This window comes from Vitis riparia, chromosome 16 (assembly GCF_004353265.1).
Source record: "Vitis riparia cultivar Riparia Gloire de Montpellier isolate 1030 chromosome 16, EGFV_Vit.rip_1.0, whole genome shotgun sequence".
Classification (NCBI taxonomy): domain Eukaryota; kingdom Viridiplantae; phylum Streptophyta; class Magnoliopsida; order Vitales; family Vitaceae; genus Vitis; species Vitis riparia.
In genome coordinates, this window is record NC_048446.1 from 20367581 (window position 1) to 20386907 (window position 19327).

Consider the following 19327-nt stretch of genomic DNA (forward strand, 5'->3'; position numbering starts at 1 on the left):
TTGCTTTTTTGTTGTTTCTATTTTTGGGTGAGAGGGGGCATTTGAGGATTGTTCTTAGGTTTTCAAGGGTTTTGACAAAAACTTCAGTTACCTTGTGGTGAAGGTCTGTTGATGGCGCTTCTCAGATTCAAATTCCCTCATCTACAGTGACTTTCTCCAAATGGGTATCCATTCATGTCTCTTAATTTCTCTTTAGCTTTTCAAGGAATCTAGTTTTACTAATTATGGTTGAGTGGCGGTGAAGATCAGAGATTCTAGGGTTTCAGTTTGAAGTACTGTGTTGGAGAATTCAAATTCTGAAATTTGACCGTTAAATTTTTTGGTTGAGTCCTCTGTTTGCGTAGATCAGTTGCCAGTTTCTTGTTTGATTCTAGATTTTGAGTGAATTTTGACCTTCATAAGTTGTTCTTTGTTGCTCAAGATTCATTTCTAGGGTTTTGATTTTGTACATTATGTGTCCATGTTGTACGGTTGCTATTTTCTTATGTAGAAGGATTAATTCTGTTGTCTTTTGTTATAATTTGGAGTTCTGATTGGGTTACTGTTGTACATTCACTGGCGCTATATGAAGATTGAGCGTTTAAATTTATTGAAATTTTGGTAATGTTCGATAATTATTTTCTATTATTCTTTTGTCTTAAACTGAGGGGTGGTGATCCTTAAGCTTCAAGTTTTATAAGGTCAGGTTCAAACAAACAAAAGCCTGAATTCGTCAGCTCCGGCCGTGAGCTTTCAAAAATTTTCAGTTTAAAAAAAAATTAAAAAAAGTAAAAAAATAAAGAAGAAAAAGAAGTATATAGAGTCATTCTGAGTCCCTCTACTGAAACAACTCCAAAGCAGTATTGGAAATTTTAGGATATAGCTGAAGAGTTTTCTTGCTTCAGATCCACGTGTGAAGAGTTTCCTTGAGAGTTTCTTTGAAAGTGTCATATTTGTCTTGCTTAATTTTCCTCTTAGGTTGTTTAAGGTTTGCATTTCTTTTGTTTATATAATACCTATTTCTGTGGGTTTTTCTGCCTACTTAATTGGGAAAAAGGGAAAAGAAGAATTGTTCTTATAATTTGAGGTTTTAATTAGGACAGCCTGCAAAGTTGCCTTTAGTAATACTTTTCACCTAATTCCTGTTTTAATTAGTTCTTTATATTTTTTTCCATGTTGAATTGTAACTGTCTTAGAATGTAGACTATCCCCAAGCTGTAGAATCTGACAATTGTGGATGAATTGCTGCTAATTCATTGATTTTCTAAATTGTTTCAGTGAGAAGATTGGAAAAAAAGGGCATAGCTGCGTGAGGAGAAACGCATAGAGGAGACGTGTAGGAATATTATGGAGTGCAATAAGGATGAGGCCTCTAGAGCGAAAGATATTGCTGTGAGGAAGTTCAGAGAGAAAGACTTTTTGGGTGCAAAGAAATTTGTTTTAAAGGCCCAAAATTTGTATCCTGGGCTTGAGGGTCTTTCTCAGATGTTAACTATACTTGATGTGTACATCTCAGCTGAGAAGAAAGTAAGTGGAGAAGTGGATTGGTATGGGATACTTGGTGTAAGCCCCTTGGCTGATGAGGAGACTGTGAAGAAACAATACAGGAAGCTGGCTCTTATACTTCATCCTGATAAAAACAAGTCCATTGGTGCAGATGGTGCATTTAAGCTTGTTTCAGAGGCCTGGAGTTTATTATCCGATAAGGGCAAGAGATTATCATATAACCAGAAGAGGGATGTGAAAGGATCGCAGCAGAAAGTTCCTAGCCAGAATGGGGTTCCATCCGCACCTGCTAGTGCAAATGGTGTTCACAATTTTACCAGTGGTGTGGCTTCCAATGCAAGGACTCATAGCAATGCCAATCGTCCGAGCCCCACCTCGGTTCCTTCTCCATCCCATAGAAGAACTGATACCTTCTGGACTGTTTGCAATCGATGCAAGACACAGTATGAATATCTCAGGATTTATCTCAATCACACTCTGCTTTGTCCCAATTGTCATGAGGCGTTTTTGGCTTTGGAGAAGGCTCCACCTTCAAATGTTCCAAAATCATCCAAGTGGTCTTCCCGCCAGCATCCTCAGAGTTCAAATCATTTTGTCTCAAACAATAACTCATTCCAGACAGACTTCCAGTGGGATACGCACTCTAGAACAGCGGGTGTAGGTGGCGTGGTTGGATCAGCTTCCTCTGCTGCTCAAGCTGCAAGTGAGAAAAAGAAGAGAGGTCGTGAGGAAGTACAAGCTTCTGGATGGGAGAGGGGCCATTCTAAGAATATGAGTGGTTCATCTTCCGGGCATCCTAGTTCCAATTCTACTTCTGTTCTCAAAGGGGAAAAAACATTGAAAAAGAGAAGAATAGATGATGATGGCACCAATGGTTATGGAGGGAACATTGTAAATCAAACAGCCACTGGAAATGGAGGAACCGGTGCCGTGGGCACAGCTGGATTAAGAAAGGGCAGTTTTGAAACAGAAAGGGTTTATGGTGTTCCTGGGACTAATAATAAGCCCAATAGTTATAAAGAGATGTCACTGTTTGAAATTCGGAATATGCTGATGGAAAAGGCACGGAAAGAAATTCGCAATAAACTTTCAGAATGGAGCTCAACAGCTGCAGCCAAGGCTGGGAACAAAGAAAAAGAGAAGGTGAAACTGAAAGAAAAACAAAAAGGTGCAGTGAATGGTGATGGTCCCGATCCAAATAAAAATTCCAAGAAAAGAGACCAAGCTAAGAAGTTTTCTCCTGGCACTTCAGCTGCTGATACAGATAGCGAGGCCCCTGCGCCTATGGCAATCAATGTTCCAGATTCTGATTTTCATGATTTTGATTTGGACCGAACTGAAAGTTCCTTTGGAGATAATCAGGTCTGGTCCGCATATGATGATGATGATGGGATGCCTCGGTTCTATGCACTGATTCACAAAGTGATCTCTTTGAAACCATTCAAGATGAAGATCAGTTGGCTTAACTCTAAAAGCAACAGCGAATTTGGTTCAGTAGACTGGATAGGTTCTGGCTTTACCAAAACTTGTGGGGATTTTAGGATTGGGAGGCATGAAATCTATGATTCACTAAATTCTTTCTCACACAGGTTGGTTGAATGGACAAAAGGTACACGTGGGGCCATTCGCATACTTCCTAAAAAGGGGGATGTCTGGGCCCTTTATAGAAACTGGTCCCCAGATTGGAATGAAAATACTCCGGATGAAGTGATACACAAGTATGACATGGTGGAAGTCCTTGATGACTATAATGAGGATTATGGTGTATCTGTTACTCCTCTCATCAAGGTTGCTGGTTTTAGAACAATATTTCACAGGCATGAGGACCCCAAGGAAGTCAGGACAGTTCTGAGAGAAGAGATGTTTTGTTTCTCTCATCAGGTTCCTAACCGCTTGCTTACAGGCCAAGAAGCTCAAAATGCTCCAAAGGGTTGCCGTGAGCTAGATCCTGCAGCTACCCCTTTAGAACTTCTTCAGATAATTACAGAAGCTACTGAGGCACCGGTTGTGAATGTTGGAAAGGATGAGGAAGGGAGGTTGCAAAGTGCCCAGCAAATTAAGCTAGACAAAATGGTGGACTATGCTGCAAAATCTAATGATGGGGAGATTGTAGAGAACAGTGAACAAATCAAGTCAGAAGAGATAATGGGGCATGCCAAAGTAGCCAGGGAAGCAGGTGGTGGATAATGCTGAAAAGGCTAATTAGAATGCGGCAAGTGCTATTGGCATGCCTATCTAATTCTGTTCTTTTGATATTGCAAGCCTGACTGACATTGAAGAAATTGATTTCTTGTTGCCAAGTTGGATCCAAAATGATCTAGCATTCTTGGGTTTTTTGTGTCCATAGTATTTAAAACTGCAAATGCATGACCATCCTCAAAGTAAGTCTAACTCAGTTTTGTCTGCAAACTGGAGATAGTTTAGAAGATGAAGGTGCATGATTCTTCAGTGTTATAGAAGAGAAAGGTGAATGCTTCCCTACTTACTGGATCTCCCTTTAAGTTTAGGGGGTGTATATATACATATATTTCCTGCTGGAGCTGATTGTAACCCACAAAAACTGTCTTCTTTCAGTTGCAGCTTTGCATTTTAGCCTATGAACGGGCTATTATCTTGTTCTTTTACAATGATCTGATCCAATCAATTTCCTTTTTCTGCATTGAAACTTGCCGACATTGCCCCCCCTCTCCCACTTTTTTATTTCTTTCTTGTCCTCTATAGCCATTTGAAGACATGTTTCATGTTCTACAGATGAAATCAAGTGGTGAATTAGTGATCTCAGTTTGTTGTTTGAATTATGGGTATTATTGTACTAGGGTCAACCTTTTGACCCCTTCAATTGTTTTTGGTTCCATGATGGATCTTATAAACGACAATTTTAATGTTACTTCACTGCATTGATCTTTTCGGATGTTGTACATATTGCATTGCATATCGCAGTTGTTTTATAAATATTACCTTGCCTTAGAAATTGACCTCTTACCCAGGAACTCTTGCAAGAGCTGTTTGACTATAGAAAGTCTCTCTTGCCTTTGGCTGATCTCGGGCTCTGAGGATTTACCTTAGCCATCTTTCACATTCATATAATCCTATCTTACTTTGTCAGATCTTGCAGGTACCCATCGGATCTGTGCTCTAGCAGGTAAATTCTGAACCAAATCTGTTCGGTTTTGGAGATCCCACTCAGCTTGAAGAAGCTTCATCAGGATCAGGTATGCGGGCTCTTGTTTTTCCATTGTTCTCGGTTTAGGACCATATTGTCTGGTGAATGAGGCTGTCATTTCTTTTCATCGTCTCTACTCATCGCACTATATTGCATTTTGGAACACATGCAGCTACTAGCAGTGCAACTTGGGCGGTTGGCCGACCTAACTTTGACTTTTGGGTAGACTTACACAATCATTTTAAAAGTTAGGGTGGCTTGAGTTAAATTTTTTTCAACCCAAACTCGATTTGGGTTAAGGCTCGGTCCAGGGTTTGAACAACTTAAGTCTAACTCGAACCCAATTTAATATTTTAATAATATTTGTAACTTATATTATCTTAGACAATACCATGTATTTTATTAACTTTTTTTTTTTTTAAGAAAAAAATTCAAATTATAATTGTATCATATATTTTTTTTATTTTTCTATGAAAATATATAAATTTATTTTACATTTTTTGTCATCATCTTGAAATTTTGTCCCCTGTACTATTTAAACTTTGGTATGAATATATAAAAAGGCTTTTAAAAAACATTGAGTGGATTTTGAAAGTATAATACAATGAATCCGAGCTTAGAAAAATGGGTTGGATTGAGTAACTTGAGTTAGAGGTCGGGTCAGATTTTATAATTTGGGTTGAATTAGGTTAGCCACCGATTTGATCCGATCTGTCCCAGTTGCAGTCTTTATTTATAGTATTAGATAATTGGGCTGTCTGGTTCAAAAGCCCACTAGGACCCTTTGTTTTTTGGGCTATGGAATAGGCTAGGTAGGTAGGAAACATCATATCTGTGAGCCCAATCCAGGACAACCCCACTAGAGCTTGGCTGTGGCATGTTTGTGTAGAACATTGAAGTAGCCCCACCAAAGTTCAGCGTCTCTTTTGACCAAAACAGTTGTAGAAATTATATTATTTACTATATATTCAGGAACTTGGAAGTGTTGGAAAGTCCCAGGAACCTCTCCAAAACCCTTGAAATTTAGTATAGATGATTTCAGGAACCTTAGACTCATTGGAACAACCAACAAGCTCAGACACCCATGGATTAAGAATAGACAAAGCTGCTAGACAATGTTGGGCATCTATCCCAATGGACCTTTTTACATTAAGGTCATGGGCTTGTATCTTATTCTTCATTTATTTATAGGTAACTTGTAGAATGTCACCCGGTGTCCTCGCAGAAGACATCCATGGATGCCCAGAGTCGCGTGGTGCAGGCGGAGAATCTTAAGAAGGGTTTAATTATTATTAAGGGCATGTGGTCCTAATGAAGAGACCACCAATGAAAGTCTAAGGAAGTTGCATGAGCAAATTCCTTTATAATGGGGTCAAGTTCAAGGTATATGAAGGACCTCCTCTTCCCCTTCCTTGAATTCTAGAACAGGGCTGAGGTTGATGATAGTCTTTAGCATTGGTGTGAACACATGCTCCCATGTGAAGGTCTTCTCCTTCCCTTTCTTCTTCTTCTCTTATTAATTTATGAATTTATTTACATTTGTTTTATTTATTTTTGGGTGAGTGTGGAATTCTGGATGTCTTAGTGTGAATGATGTTTTGGGATTCTTCACCCAATAAAGACAAATCTTGTAATGATGGCATCTTTAATGAGCTTTATTTTAAGGAATCAGTGAAGATCACAAGGTGTTTTTAAAAATATCTGTCAATAGTCACTACCCTTGTTTGTTTGGCCAGAAAATATTTGGAATCTTTTATATTTTTAATGGAGTATTGGTGGTGTTTTTCAAATACAAAAAAGTTCAGTACTCCACCCTTTTATTTATTTTTGTATGTTCCAAAATAAAAGCATTACCTTTGTATGGTTACAATTACGACTTCACTCGAGTCATTAGCCCTACAATCAACATCCATCGATTCGGTTATCTTATTATGACTTCACTTTAGTCTTATGGTTAAGGAAATGACTTGGGGTATGACCAGTTCTTCATGTGTGAATTGGGGCGTGACCAACTCCCCAAATGTGAATTAAATTCATTGTCGTATGACTAACCAATGATTACTAACAATTTTAATTTTATACAGGTGAGTTATTGTAATTTGGATGTGAAGCAACGTCAAATCAAAATAACTAAGAAGCATTGCCTTTGGTATGGTTACAATTACAAATTCACTCGAGTCATTAGCCCTGCAATCAATATCCATCCAGTCGGTTATCCTGTTACGACTTTGCTCTAGTTTTATGGTTAAGGTAATGACTTGAGGCATGACCAACTCCCAAGTGTAAATTGGGACATGATTAACTCCCCAGGTGTGAATCAAATTCATTGCCACCTAACTGTGAATTGAATTCATTGTTATATCGTTGACCAATAATTACTAGCAATTTTGGTTTTATACAAGTGAGTTATTATAATTTGAACAGAGGACTTTAACCCATTTATATATGTGCGTATGTATACTCTCTTAAGTCCATCCCTACTATATAAATATATTATCAACCGTTCCTCAAATCCAAAGCAAGTAGGGTATAGTTTAGGATCTATTTCGTTTTTGAAAATAATAATTAAAAGGTAGTTTTTAAAAATAATTCTCAATTATTTTTAGGACAAAATCCTTACTAAGAGTTCAATGAAAAATGATTTTTTTAGGTTTATTTACCATGAAGGTAATATACATTTATTTATAATACAAAAATTTCAAAATATTCTTGATAGAATGTTTTTTTTTCTTTAATTTTATTTTGGGTTTATTTACCATGAAGGGTATATATATATTTATTAATAATATAATTTATTTTAAATAAATTTGTCAATATTTTTAATTGTTACTCAAAATATTTTATAAAAAATAATTGAAAAATTCGTTTTCTTTTTGTTATTAAGAGCTTGCCAAATGTGGTTTTTATCATTTTTCTGTTCTTTTTAATATAATAATTTAGAGAAAATAGTTTTCAAACATATCATTCACATAATTACCTTGTCTTGTTAGATAAATAATTACAATTTTTTTTTTTGAAAGTTAATTTGTATATTTTATGTGTTGAAAAGGAAAAGAAAGGAAGAAAATTTTATTTTACAGGGTTGATATACTAAAAAATGTTATAAAATAAAATTTCAAATCTTTATAGACTCTAGATCTTGATGGCACCTCTCTAAATTACCATTAATGAGGATGAGGGTTGATGGATTTACACATAATCGGGTTGATGGACTTACACATAATCGTATAGATATTGTTTGTTTGTTTTGTGCTTAAAGGGGTCATTACGATTTTAAAACATTTATAAACTTAAGATGAACTCATCCTTGTATATTATTAGGAATTTTATTCTCTATCCAATATAGGATATCATAATCATCTTCTTACACGCAGATAAACAAACATCCCTCATGAGGCAAAATAAACTCCACGTTAAGATTATGAATTAATTCTGATATCATTTGTAATATCTCGCACTTAAATGTATAGATATTGTATTTTATGAATTTAATGAACCTTCACGATTTTAAAATGCATTTATGAAGTTAAGAAAAACCTATAGATATAAAATGTCATAAACTTCATTTTTTTTAGGTTCATATCAGATAATATTTACATAGTTGGGTGTGGATTATTAATAATTTTAATTATTAAAATAAATAAGCATAATATTTTTATTCATTTAATACATTTGTAATATGTTTTAAAAAGTAGAGGAAAAAAAAAGATAAAATGATTTTCTTTATAAAAAAAAAAAAACTCGTCCATGAAATTACAAGTTGCATAAATTTATATATAAAAGGATTTATTTATGAGTATTAATTAAAATTTCGTTTAAATGTTTTTAGAAATAGTGTTTTCAAAGAAAAATTAGGTATTTAACAAAATTTAAGAAATGTTTTTAGAAAATTCACTTATAGTAATTTTTGAAGAAACACTAGATTTGTGATTCTTCTAAAATTGCTTTTAGAATTTTTTTTTTTATCTAAAAATAATATTAAATTCATTCTAAATTATTAATATTTGAAGTCATGTAGCATGTAAAACTCTTCCGTGCTCATGATAGTGGAAAAAAGGTTGTTTCACAATATTTTTAAAGACGCTTCTAAAAAATAATTTTTAAAAATAATCACTTATTTTTTAAAATAAAATTTTATTTAGAACCTAATTATAAAAGATGGTTTTTCACACTTATTTTTCTTAAACTTACTATATATTTATGTAGAATACAAAAGTTCTTAAAATATTCTCAATTTTATCAACTTATTATTAAGAATATTTTATGGAAATTAACTAAAAAATGCTTCAAATTTATTTTATAAAAAAAAATATTTTTCAAATAAGCTATGAAAAAAGAAAAAAGCTTTCAAAAATACTAATGAAAAAAATTATTTTCTATTGAAAGTTTGTAAAATATGTTTTATAAGTTAAAAAACTATTTTTTATTCTAAAAAAGGGAAAACAATTTTTAATAACAGTTACTAAACTTTTGGCCTCTTATTTTTCCTTTATACTTAATTTGGAATAATATTTTTCTAAAATTTAAGATAAGTTAAAAATGGAAATAAAATATATTAAAGAATAATTTGGATATATGAAATAATTTTTTTTATTGAGAAATAGGAAAATATTTCCTTTCAGAGTTAAGCTTGTTTTAGAAGCATTTTTTATATTAAAATTATTATAAAAAAAAAGGCTTATAAAAGAAAAAAAAAAGACAAAGTTAGAAATGAAATAAAAATTTTAAAAAAGACATTTTTTTTTTGAAACATTGGAGTCATAATCATATCTTTTAAAATGTAATATTAATATTATAAAAATAAATTATTAAACATTCTTATAATGCTTTTCTTCTACACCAAGTTATTTATTTTAATAAAATTATTCAAATGTATACCGAACTTTTCAAAAGTCCATGGGCATAAAAGTTAATATTTTTATATTAAATTAAAATAATTTCTTATTATAATCACTTAAATATAAATAAAAATTTATTAATTTAAAAAACCATCTAAAATAAATTAAAAAACATACCCTCAATCATTTTAGGCAAGAACAAGTATGATTGCAAATAGTTTAATTTGTCAACACCACATCAATTCAACAACTAGAATTTGTGCTTATTTTGTTAGCGTGACGTGATCTGAAGTTTCAATATAAAAAAATATTATAAGATTCTTCTTAATTTAAATCAATTATATGACTTTTCGTTAGTGGATATTCAAAGTAAGCACGTCATAATAATATTCAACCTTTCATTGTATATAATATGTATAATTTATTGTTCGTGACACATGCTTGCATGAATTCATTATTAAGAAATATATTACCATTATTATTAAGTCAAAATCAAACCAAAATCGTGTTAAAAAACTATGAGCATGTTTGGTAAGGTTTTTGAAAATAATTTTTTGATTTTTTATAACAAAAATCTATTTAAAAACTTAAATATTTTTAACTTGTTTTTAATATTTTTAAATATATTTTAAAAATAATTTTATATCTAATGTTTTATTTTAAAATATTTTACATGTTTGTATAATTATTTAAAAAAAAATAACATAAAACAACTAAAATGTGTTCTTTAAAAACACAATATTTTTTATTATTAAGAATAGAAAATATAAAATAGTTTTTGGTTTGTAAACGTGTTTTTTGAAATACAAAAAATTGTTTTTAAAAACAATTCCCAAACAAATATTATTATTTTTTAATTAAAATTTATATATATTTTTATTATTTCAACTTTTCTTTAGAACCAAAAATAGAAAATAATTTTTTATTATCCAACTTGTTTTTTGTATTTTTTTTATTTTGAAGAATAGAAAACTGTTTTAAAAAATAGTTTTCAAATTGATTATATTGTTTTAAATTAAAAATTAAATATATTTTTTCTTATTTCAATGACTTCCACATGTATATATAATGGGATGTTATTATCCATTGAATGTTCGGATTAAGTGAGACATAAAATTGAAATAATTTGTCACTTGTGATGATAATAAAGTTTACTATTTATAAGAGATATGACGAAATCACAAAAATATTTGTATTAATGAAATGTATTTTTTTATTTTCATATTTATTTTCTTATATTATCGATTTAATGATTGAAATGGTATAATTTATTGCTAATAATATTAAGAAATCCTACATTTATAAGAGAGAGTGGAAGTTTCGAAGAAGTCAAAAAGAGATTGGTAATAATTTCGGAAAAAGTTAAGGTTATTTTGGACAATTAACATTAATTTAAAATACATAAGAAAATTAAATTTAATTCAGAAGATGCTGGTACAAATTTTCCAATCCCTACTCCTCAACTCTATAAATAATCCTCGCTTCCACACTTCTCCTTCCCTCTCTCTTGTTCAATATTTTCTCTCTCTAGCTTTCTGAAGCACATTTTTCTCTCTTTTTCGAGCTCGTCTTCTTCGACTATTCAGAGGTCTAGATTCTCGACCAACTGCGAGACATCTGTAGGCTTTCTCGGTAAGTTTTTTTTTCCTTATATTTTATTGCATGCAGTCACTTTTTTGAAGAATCTGCACCTCGGACGTGTTGAATCCATTTTACTTTTGTAGCTAAAAAAGTATCGGAAAATTTTGAGATTCTGTCGCTTGAATTTTTCGTTTTTTGGCCCCCTGGAAAATTGGAAGGTTTACTCACTCGGCCTAGTGCAAGTCATTTGGCTTAATTAGGGGTGGGTGTTCAGAAATCCTAACATTGTTTTCCTCTATTTTCTCGGCAACCAAACAGAGGTTGAGAAAAAAAAATTATACATTTTCCGGTAGTTTCCGATGCATGTTATTGATGTCTTGCTATGCTAACATTGCGCGGTTCTCGCCTCCGGCAGCTTCCGGCGAAGACCGGAGACTGTCGAAGCTGGTTGAATTTTTAATCTCTCTTCGAAATATATGTGGGCTTAGGGTTTCCTCTGACGTGGGCCTTTTACCGGCGAGGCCGGTGGACGTGTCCATCTCGCTGTTCATGCTTTTCCGCTTAACCGCCACATTTGGCGTTCACTTTATTGTCAAATTTCTTATTTCGGCGCATTTTAGCGAAAGCCACTGCGATTTCTGAGGGGGGAACAAACGAAAAAGCGGTTGGTGTTCGTTTTTTTACCTTACGTATACCCTAGGTTTTCCACACGCGACGTTAACACGCGCAGCAACACTTCTCATCCCACCACTTGTGTGGAACTTAAAATTTGTGGTTTGAAAATTGAAAATTCTTCACACGTAGTTGGAATCCTCTTGGAGGCGAACCACAAATTCTACGATGGAAAAATCTTTGAACTATGACCCAAAATTATCTTATATATTTTAATAATTATCGAAATATTTTTCAATTTTTTTTTTGAATTTAAATTATATTATTATAATATAAAAATAAATTATTTTTCCAAAATTCGTAGCTGAAAATTACCCAAAAACAAATGTTAAATTTTAATTTCTTATCACATTTTTTTAATTCTACATTCGATGGTGAGCATCTCACGCGCCATGTTGAGTTACTCTATTGTATATGTGCTCACTTATTTTCAGTTACTGATTTCCTTTTTAAAAAGCGTGTACAATGTATGGTCAATGCATCCTACACGTGTCACCTCGTAAGGCCCGCATTTTGACTGGGCCAGAGGCCCAGTTGACCCATAGGATCCACTTCACGTCTCATCAGAGCCACATCAAGAACCTAGTTTCAAACCAATCACATCAGCCCATACCCTGGTGCCGCCACGTGTTCGGACCAGATTCTAGGGGCCCACAGAGGAGTCACTCTCCAGAGAAACAACCTCTACCTAATAAAAACGGTTGGTGCATTTTTTGACGGCGAGTGGTTTGGTGACAGCGCTAAAGTGGCATGCATTTTGCCGACTTTGGAGGGGCTTTATGCTCGGTACTTAAAATAATTGGCTTTTGTTTCTAAAAGTACAAATTTTGATAAATGCTTTTTAAATATTACACTATCATTGGTTCTTTTTCTCCCTTCTCCACTTCATTCATTGTGAATCTGATTATACTATTCTTAGTAACATTTCAGTGGATTTGTTTTGGCCATTATCTAGCACAATGATACCTTATTTTTTTCAGCTTTTGTATTGATTCACATACCTAAAGAGAAGCGCTTTTTTACATGGTACATTGAATAAATAGCTTACCTTTTTTTTTTTTTCGGGTTTTTTTAAATATTATATATGCTTCATCTAATCACTTTGTTCCCTAGTTGGTTGCAATGGGATTTGTCGAAATCTCTCGTTTGGCACTTTAATAGGTTTAGATTCTGATACGCTAGTTAGCGTCAAAAAGATTAAGAATATGTTTGGCCCGTGAGGGAAAGAAAATAATAAAAAAAGGAAGTGGAAAAGAACTAACAAAAAAGAAAATAAAAGATGTATTTAAAGTTAATAATTTATTTTTATATGTTATTTTTAACTTATTTTAAATTATTTTATCTATTTTATATAAAAAATAAATAATTTAAAATTATATAAACTTTAATAAAACTAAATATGACAAAATTATTTCTCTTTCATACTTTTTTGGAATCAAATATAACATTATTAAAAGTTGAATAATATGGTTTTTCAAAGAGAGGGCTATATGTGGGTTAGGTATGTGTGAACATGTGTAAATATCTCAAAATGATATAATTAGCCACGTTTTCGGTGACAATTAATTGATTTAAGATTATTAAAGAATTTATTTGATAGTTTTTAAAAAAAAACTTGAAGCGTGTGATGAAATTTAGAAAAACACTTTTAAGAAGTTGAAAAATGACTTATGATATTTGTTTAAATAAACATTTGATAGGTGAAATTAATAGACATGCATTTTGTTAAGGTAAATACATTATTATTATTGAAATGATAAACAAATAAGATTAGAATTTATGGGAAATATATGATGATCATCCATGACATGCAACTTCATTATGTGCATTCTTGAACTACATTGTAATATATGCATGCATGCATGCATCATATGAGAGGGAATATATAACTAATATCCAAGTGGTAGCCGGGTAGGTGATTTATCTAGACTCGGATGTTTCGTCCTATGCAGCATGGACGATTCCACTAGACTTAGCCCACAGACTCACCGGTCCAAACCGTGCGTAGAATCTGTAGTTGTGTCGACCCGACACTACCACACAGGTCCAACCCTTCTGGATCACCTCTTCTGCTAATGACACGTGACTTTTGTCTTTTTTAATTCACCCCTTTCTCGCCTAACAATTTATATTCATATATAATATAATATTTATTTTGTAAATATCTCTTTAGTCCATAATCTATATAGTCTAGTCTTCCCCTTAGGGTAATTACCGGGTTTTGTGCTTTCACACTTTCGGTTTGGAAAAAGGTCAAGGCTTTTTTTTTTCGGCCTTTAAAATAGAGGGAGACAGATCACTTCATGGCATCATAGGATACACGTGTGCTCACCTTACGTGTCATACGTACACTCTCTAGTCTCTAGGGTTTTTGTCCGTCTCTGGGTTTTGCCTTGTGAAAGCGCAACATGGCTTCTCGTTATTCTCAAAGAGGAGTTTGGCTTCTTTCTTTTCATCCTCATTCCCAGTACTCATGTTGGGTACGCTCCACAACATTTTCCCATCAATGTCTCCCCTCCTCGCTAGTCGTGTATATATATATATATATATAGAAGTAGTTCACATCATATAATTATAGTACGTATCAACTTATACTTTAATTAATTTTTTGAACATTTTGAAAATATACTTTAATTTCCTTTCTTTTTGTCCCTAAAAGGTTTTTCCACATGGAACTTGTGTTTGATTCATTTTATTACCTCTGGATTGCAGGTAACATGCAGTTGCATCATAGGAAATCCCTTGTTAGAATAATGATGACGAAATTGAACTTCACTTTATTATAAAAACGGGGGGAAGTTGTTTCACCATTTTTGCTCGGGAAAAGACTTGTATTATTATAGTAGTTTTCCAGCAACGAAAATCATTCATATTTTATATATAGTGGTCGGGTTTCAATTTCTCTTAATTATATAAATGCATTTTAAAATTTGTAAGATCCAGTAAATTAGAACTTACGATATCTCATATGGATAGACTTTGTCTCTCGACTCTTTCTACCTTAAAATTTTGTAATGAGTTTCGTTAAAGGGGGTAAGGCCGAAGGGAGAGAGCTTGAATGTTGAATTATAGAAATTGGTATTATTTCTATATTCTCTCTCTCTATGTGTCTCGTTGTTTTCGAAGATTGGTAGGAATCCTATACAACACTAGTGCGTGATTTCAATTCCATTGACTAGATGAGGAGTTGGGATGAGGTAGGAGGAGTAAAGCTAAAATATAATGGAGTATTTTATGTTTCACAGGTCATGTCATAGTCATCTGAATCAGCTGATGGAACCCTACTAAGATACATTTACTTTCATAATTAGCCCTGTAATGTCCGAGTCATCCCTATTTAACTTATTCGATCCTGTTATTTTTTATTTTGTTCTCTTCCTGCTTTTTCTCCATTCATATTTCGAAAAAGGTTTCATTTGGAAAACGACGTCTCTTAAACTAAATTTATCTCCACTGGGCCCACACCTCTAATGATTAACACCTGTTGTGTGGTGGTCTTAAGTCTTAACACACAATTGCTTGGAAGTTGCCTATGAGTATGTCTTTGACCCATATTTTGTTGTGTTTTTCATGGGTGAAAGTGATTTTCATTTTTCTTGTGGAAATAAAAGAGACCTTTTGTTTTTTCTTTCAAGCCAAACAGGAACTCTGAATTATTCCTAGGAGTTATTTTTCTCTTTATTATTTTTACTGTTATTATTATTATTTATGTGGATCTAATTGTGATTGGGCCTTTTAGCCCGCTAGGCCTGTACAGTCAAGGCCTTATAAACATGGGCCAAGTCTTTCTGGTTCTCACGGCCTAACCTTTGACCATTAACAGAAGGCCACATCATCCGATGAAGTCTAGCGTGTCTAATCCTAGGTCCTAATACCCACCACTAATCAAATAATGTCAAATGTATTTTGTAGACTTCTACTTCGGTCACATTGTTTTCTACCCTCATCCAACGGCTTATATTTCACTACAAAATATTCATCAATGAAGATAATAATTAGGTACTTTAGTATTTTTCACATTCCAAAAACAAAACAAAACAAAGATATCATTTCCTAATATAAATTAAAATGTAATAATAAGAAAAATGCTTTGAGAACATTGCCATTGTGGGTCCCACCTTTTTTATGGATAAAAAGGTTGGGCATATGGCTCAGTGTAACATGGACCTCAAAGGTGGGCTTTAGTAAAGCCTTGAAGATGTGGACCTTAGCCCACTTGCGACTTATGCCGAAAATTGCTGATCTATTCATGAGCTCTCTTTTGTGGGCTGATTTTAGTCTAATTGCAGGTCAAAGGACGCAGAGAAGCAGTCTAAAGTTACAAGAGTTACCTAGAGCGAATAACTGGGTCTCAGCCTTTCAGGTACGTAGCCCAGCCCATCATTGAGAACGTCTTGACATGGGCCTGAGTCAACCAACTGGGCCTAGGCAGATAAAATACTTTTAGGTTTTTAGCTACCACCAATATCTTGTTAATTGCTCTGCAATTAAGGTCGTGTTTGGTTACCTTTTAGCAAGCCCAAACCTCTTTTTTAAGCTTAGAATGAGAGGGATTTTTGTTTTTTGTTTTTTTTGTATAAGAAAATCTATCTTAATAATTTTATTCTTATAACATTTTGCTTATGGATTGGATTCATTAATATTTAGTATATATGTAAATTGGTATCCAAAAATAACATATCATTTTCATTTTTTGTTAGTAAAATAGAGAATGAGGAGAAATTTGTTAAAGGTTTGGAAGGCATTTGGATTCCTGAAAGCGGGGAATTCGCAGAATAAGGAAACAATGACAAGGGTTAAGAATGATGATTGCGATGCTACCACTAATGGCCTCTCTGATGAATGTTACAAGTCTTGGATGGTAAGGAATACTAGTGAAATCATTCAAATCCTCTTAAGCATACACATAGGTTAGGTCAAGTCAAACCTCTTGTTGGTTTTCAACTTTAATAATTCGCCCTTTTTCTAATTATGAAATGTGATCAGATGGAACACCCATCAGCAATAACCTCGTTTGATCAGATGGTGAGCAAAGCAAAAGGGAAGTCCATTGTTGTGTTTTTAGATTATGATGGGACCCTCTCACCAATAGTGGACGATCCTGATCTTGCTTTCATGTCTGATGAGGTACATAATCTTTGTCTTCTTAATCTTACCCTGCACCCTAAACCACTCTATCCTCTCCTCCCCGTTCTCATCCTTCCATTACGTTATAAACTTATAATAGATGCGTTCCGCTGTACGTGAAGTCGCAAAAAACTTTCCAACCGCCATTATTAGTGGTCGAAGCCGAGAGAAGGTAACATTTTACAGCCAAATCTGCTTATTCATCTGAGGATTTTGACAATTTTCACTGATTTTCAGCCAAATTTCTTTCTAATTTTTATGGATTATTACACCATTGCTGAAGTATATTATAAGATTTTAATTGAATTTAAGGCTGAATTTTGCAATAACAATTAACAAGCGTGTATGGGTCTTGTCTAGGTGTATGAATTTGTACAGTTAACAGAGGTATACTATGCTGGGAGCCATGGGATGGACATAATGGGTCCACCACACCAAGTTAAATCCTGTGACGCGCAGTACCAAATCAAAGCCCTTGATAAACAGGTCAACTTTATTTCCAATCATATTACTTTTTTTCTTCATTTTTTTTTTTTTTTTTTTATCTTTTTGGATATTTTTATTATAAAAATTAGTGAGATCAATCTGTGTAATGCAGGGCCATGAAGTAATCCTATTCCAACCTGCTAAAGATTTCTTGCCTGCAATCCAAAAGGTATGCCTCTAATTAATTTTCCTCTGCATTTCCCTCAATGTATTTATCACCCTCCATGAATTCATACATGTTTTCATAACAGATATCCAATGTGTTGGAGGAAAAAACCCAGAAAATAGAAGGTGCCCTGATAGAAGATAATAGATTTTGCATTTCAGTGCATTTTCGTAGAGTTCATGAGAAGGTAATCAAACTTCACTCCTCATGGTTTCCTAAGAAATCTGTACATCAGCTTCAAATTTTGCTACTGAAAGGTTGTGAGTCCTTGTTTTAATTGATTGTTGATTGTTAACATGTGTAGGACTATGACACCTTGGAGGAGAAGGTGAAGTCTGTGGTTAAAAATTATCCCGAATTTCGGCTGACAAGTGGTAAAAAGGTGCAGAAAATCTCAAGTTTTTTATGTGATGAAGTTTGTTTATGAAGGGCAAAAACATGGTTGGTTACTGAGTGTGATATATGATGATGGGCAGGTCATGGAAATTCGACCATCCATAAAATGGGACAAAGGCTGTGCGTTGGAGTATTTGCTGGACACTCTAGGGTTCAGTGACTCGAGCGATGTTCTCCCATTGTACATTGGGGATGATCGAACTGATGAAGATGCTTTTAAGGTATCCTCTATTTTCATTTGAGATCGACATAAAAGATAGTGGCAATTGGCAAAGTGGCATTGTATAATGTGGTAGTAGTATTTGTTGAAGGTTATACGGAGGAGAGGAGAAGGGTATCCGATCATCGTGTCGGCCACTCCAAAGGAAACCAAAGCTGCGTATTCTCTCCGCGACCCATCAGAGGTTTTATCCTTCTTAACTCATCTTGCAAAATGGAGAAACTCATTTTCTGGTCATTCTGTTGATTAGAGCTGGGTTTTAGGCGTTTACAAAAACAGGGGGAAAAAAAAGAGAAAGCGCTTTGGCCCTTTTGGGGTCTTGTAGATAGGGTTTATAAGAAGGCTCAGTTAAAAAGATAGGTGAAGGAAATATATGTTTGGGGGAAAGGAAAAAAAAGGGTGGTGGGGTTCGAGTAGGTTTCAATGTGTAATTATTTATTTGGCGATCCACATTTATTTTGTGGAGTATGAAAGCAGCCATGTGTATGTTTCAGCTTGTAGTTCAGTTTCTCATGAATGAGTACATCTTAATGTTTAGTGTTTAATTAGAAGCAATTTTCTCAACTTATTCTCAACAAAAAATACCATGCATGTATATATATATATATATATATATATATTTAAAAACTAATATAATATATAAAAATAAATTGAAAATTATTAAAATTTATTCTATAAAAATTTAATTGAAAACACTTAAAACTTGTTGTCAAATACTGTTAAATTATTGAAAAACTATTTTTTTTTTTTTTTAAATTTATCAAAGATAAATTAAAAAATTATTATTTTTTATCATAAAAGATAGAAAATTATTTCAAAAGTAGTTTCCAGGGAAAACCTTAGACCCTTTGTTTAAAAAATAATTTTATATTCATTAAAACAAAAAAGTAGTTTTTTGTAGCAATAAAACAAAAGGGACACATTTTAGGTATTTTTAATTAATTTTTTATATTAAAAAATAAATATATGACACCTTTCTAAAAAAAAATGAAGGTTTCATATTAGTGTTTTCAAAATGAGGCACAATTTCCCAATTTTAATTCATAATAATAGTAAATATTGAAACCAATCGGTGGGAGACTCAGGACATGAAAATGCATACGCATTAAGTGTGGCCAATCTTACAAGAAAGAAATAGTAGAAGAAATTCACACAAGGCCAAAATTTGAACTCCAATTGCTTCTACAGGCTGT

General features: G+C 33.1%; 2 protein-coding genes across 3 annotated transcripts; both read left to right on the forward strand.

Moving 5' to 3' along the window:
* LOC117933872 lies at positions 1-4391 on the forward strand. Its single transcript, XM_034855443.1, has 2 exons — positions 1-164; positions 1258-4391. The coding sequence occupies exon 2, from the start codon at positions 1327-1329 to the stop codon at positions 3670-3672; it is 2346 nt and encodes a 781-aa protein (XP_034711334.1). The 5' UTR covers positions 1-164; positions 1258-1326; the 3' UTR covers positions 3673-4391.
* A 6610-nt stretch (positions 4392-11001) lies between these two features.
* Positions 11002-18679, forward strand: LOC117933472 (trehalose-phosphate phosphatase B-like). 2 transcript variants are annotated; one of them, XM_034854846.1, is made up of 11 exons: positions 11002-11118; positions 16029-16102; positions 16440-16600; positions 16726-16866; positions 16967-17038; positions 17227-17352; positions 17465-17521; positions 17604-17705; positions 17823-17900; positions 17995-18135; positions 18214-18679. In XM_034854846.1, exons 3-11 carry the CDS (start codon positions 16451-16453, stop codon positions 18382-18384), a joined length of 1038 nt encoding a protein of 345 aa, XP_034710737.1. In that variant the 5' UTR covers positions 11002-11118; positions 16029-16102; positions 16440-16450; the 3' UTR covers positions 18385-18679. The 2 variants fall into 2 exon arrangements, with proteins under 2 accessions (XP_034710737.1, XP_034710738.1); XM_034854847.1 differs by having other exon boundaries at positions 18226-18679.
* Positions 18680-19327: the final 648 nt, after the last annotated feature.

Bases quoted from the DNA above. Each gene is read 5' to 3' on its own strand.
- LOC117933872 (XM_034855443.1), top strand. From the start codon at position 1,327: ATGGAGTGCAATAAGGATGAGGCCTCTAGAGCGAAAGATATTGCTGTG.
- LOC117933472 (XM_034854846.1), top strand. From the start codon at position 16,451: ATGAGGAGAAATTTGTTAAAGGTTTGGAAGGCATTTGGATTCCTGAAA. The intron at 17,353-17,464 runs GTCAACTTTATT...TGTGTAATGCAG, and splicing joins TCAAAGCCCTTGATAAACAG to GGCCATGAAGTAATCCTATT. The intron at 17,522-17,603 runs GTATGCCTCTAA...TTTTCATAACAG, and splicing joins TCTTGCCTGCAATCCAAAAG to ATATCCAATGTGTTGGAGGA.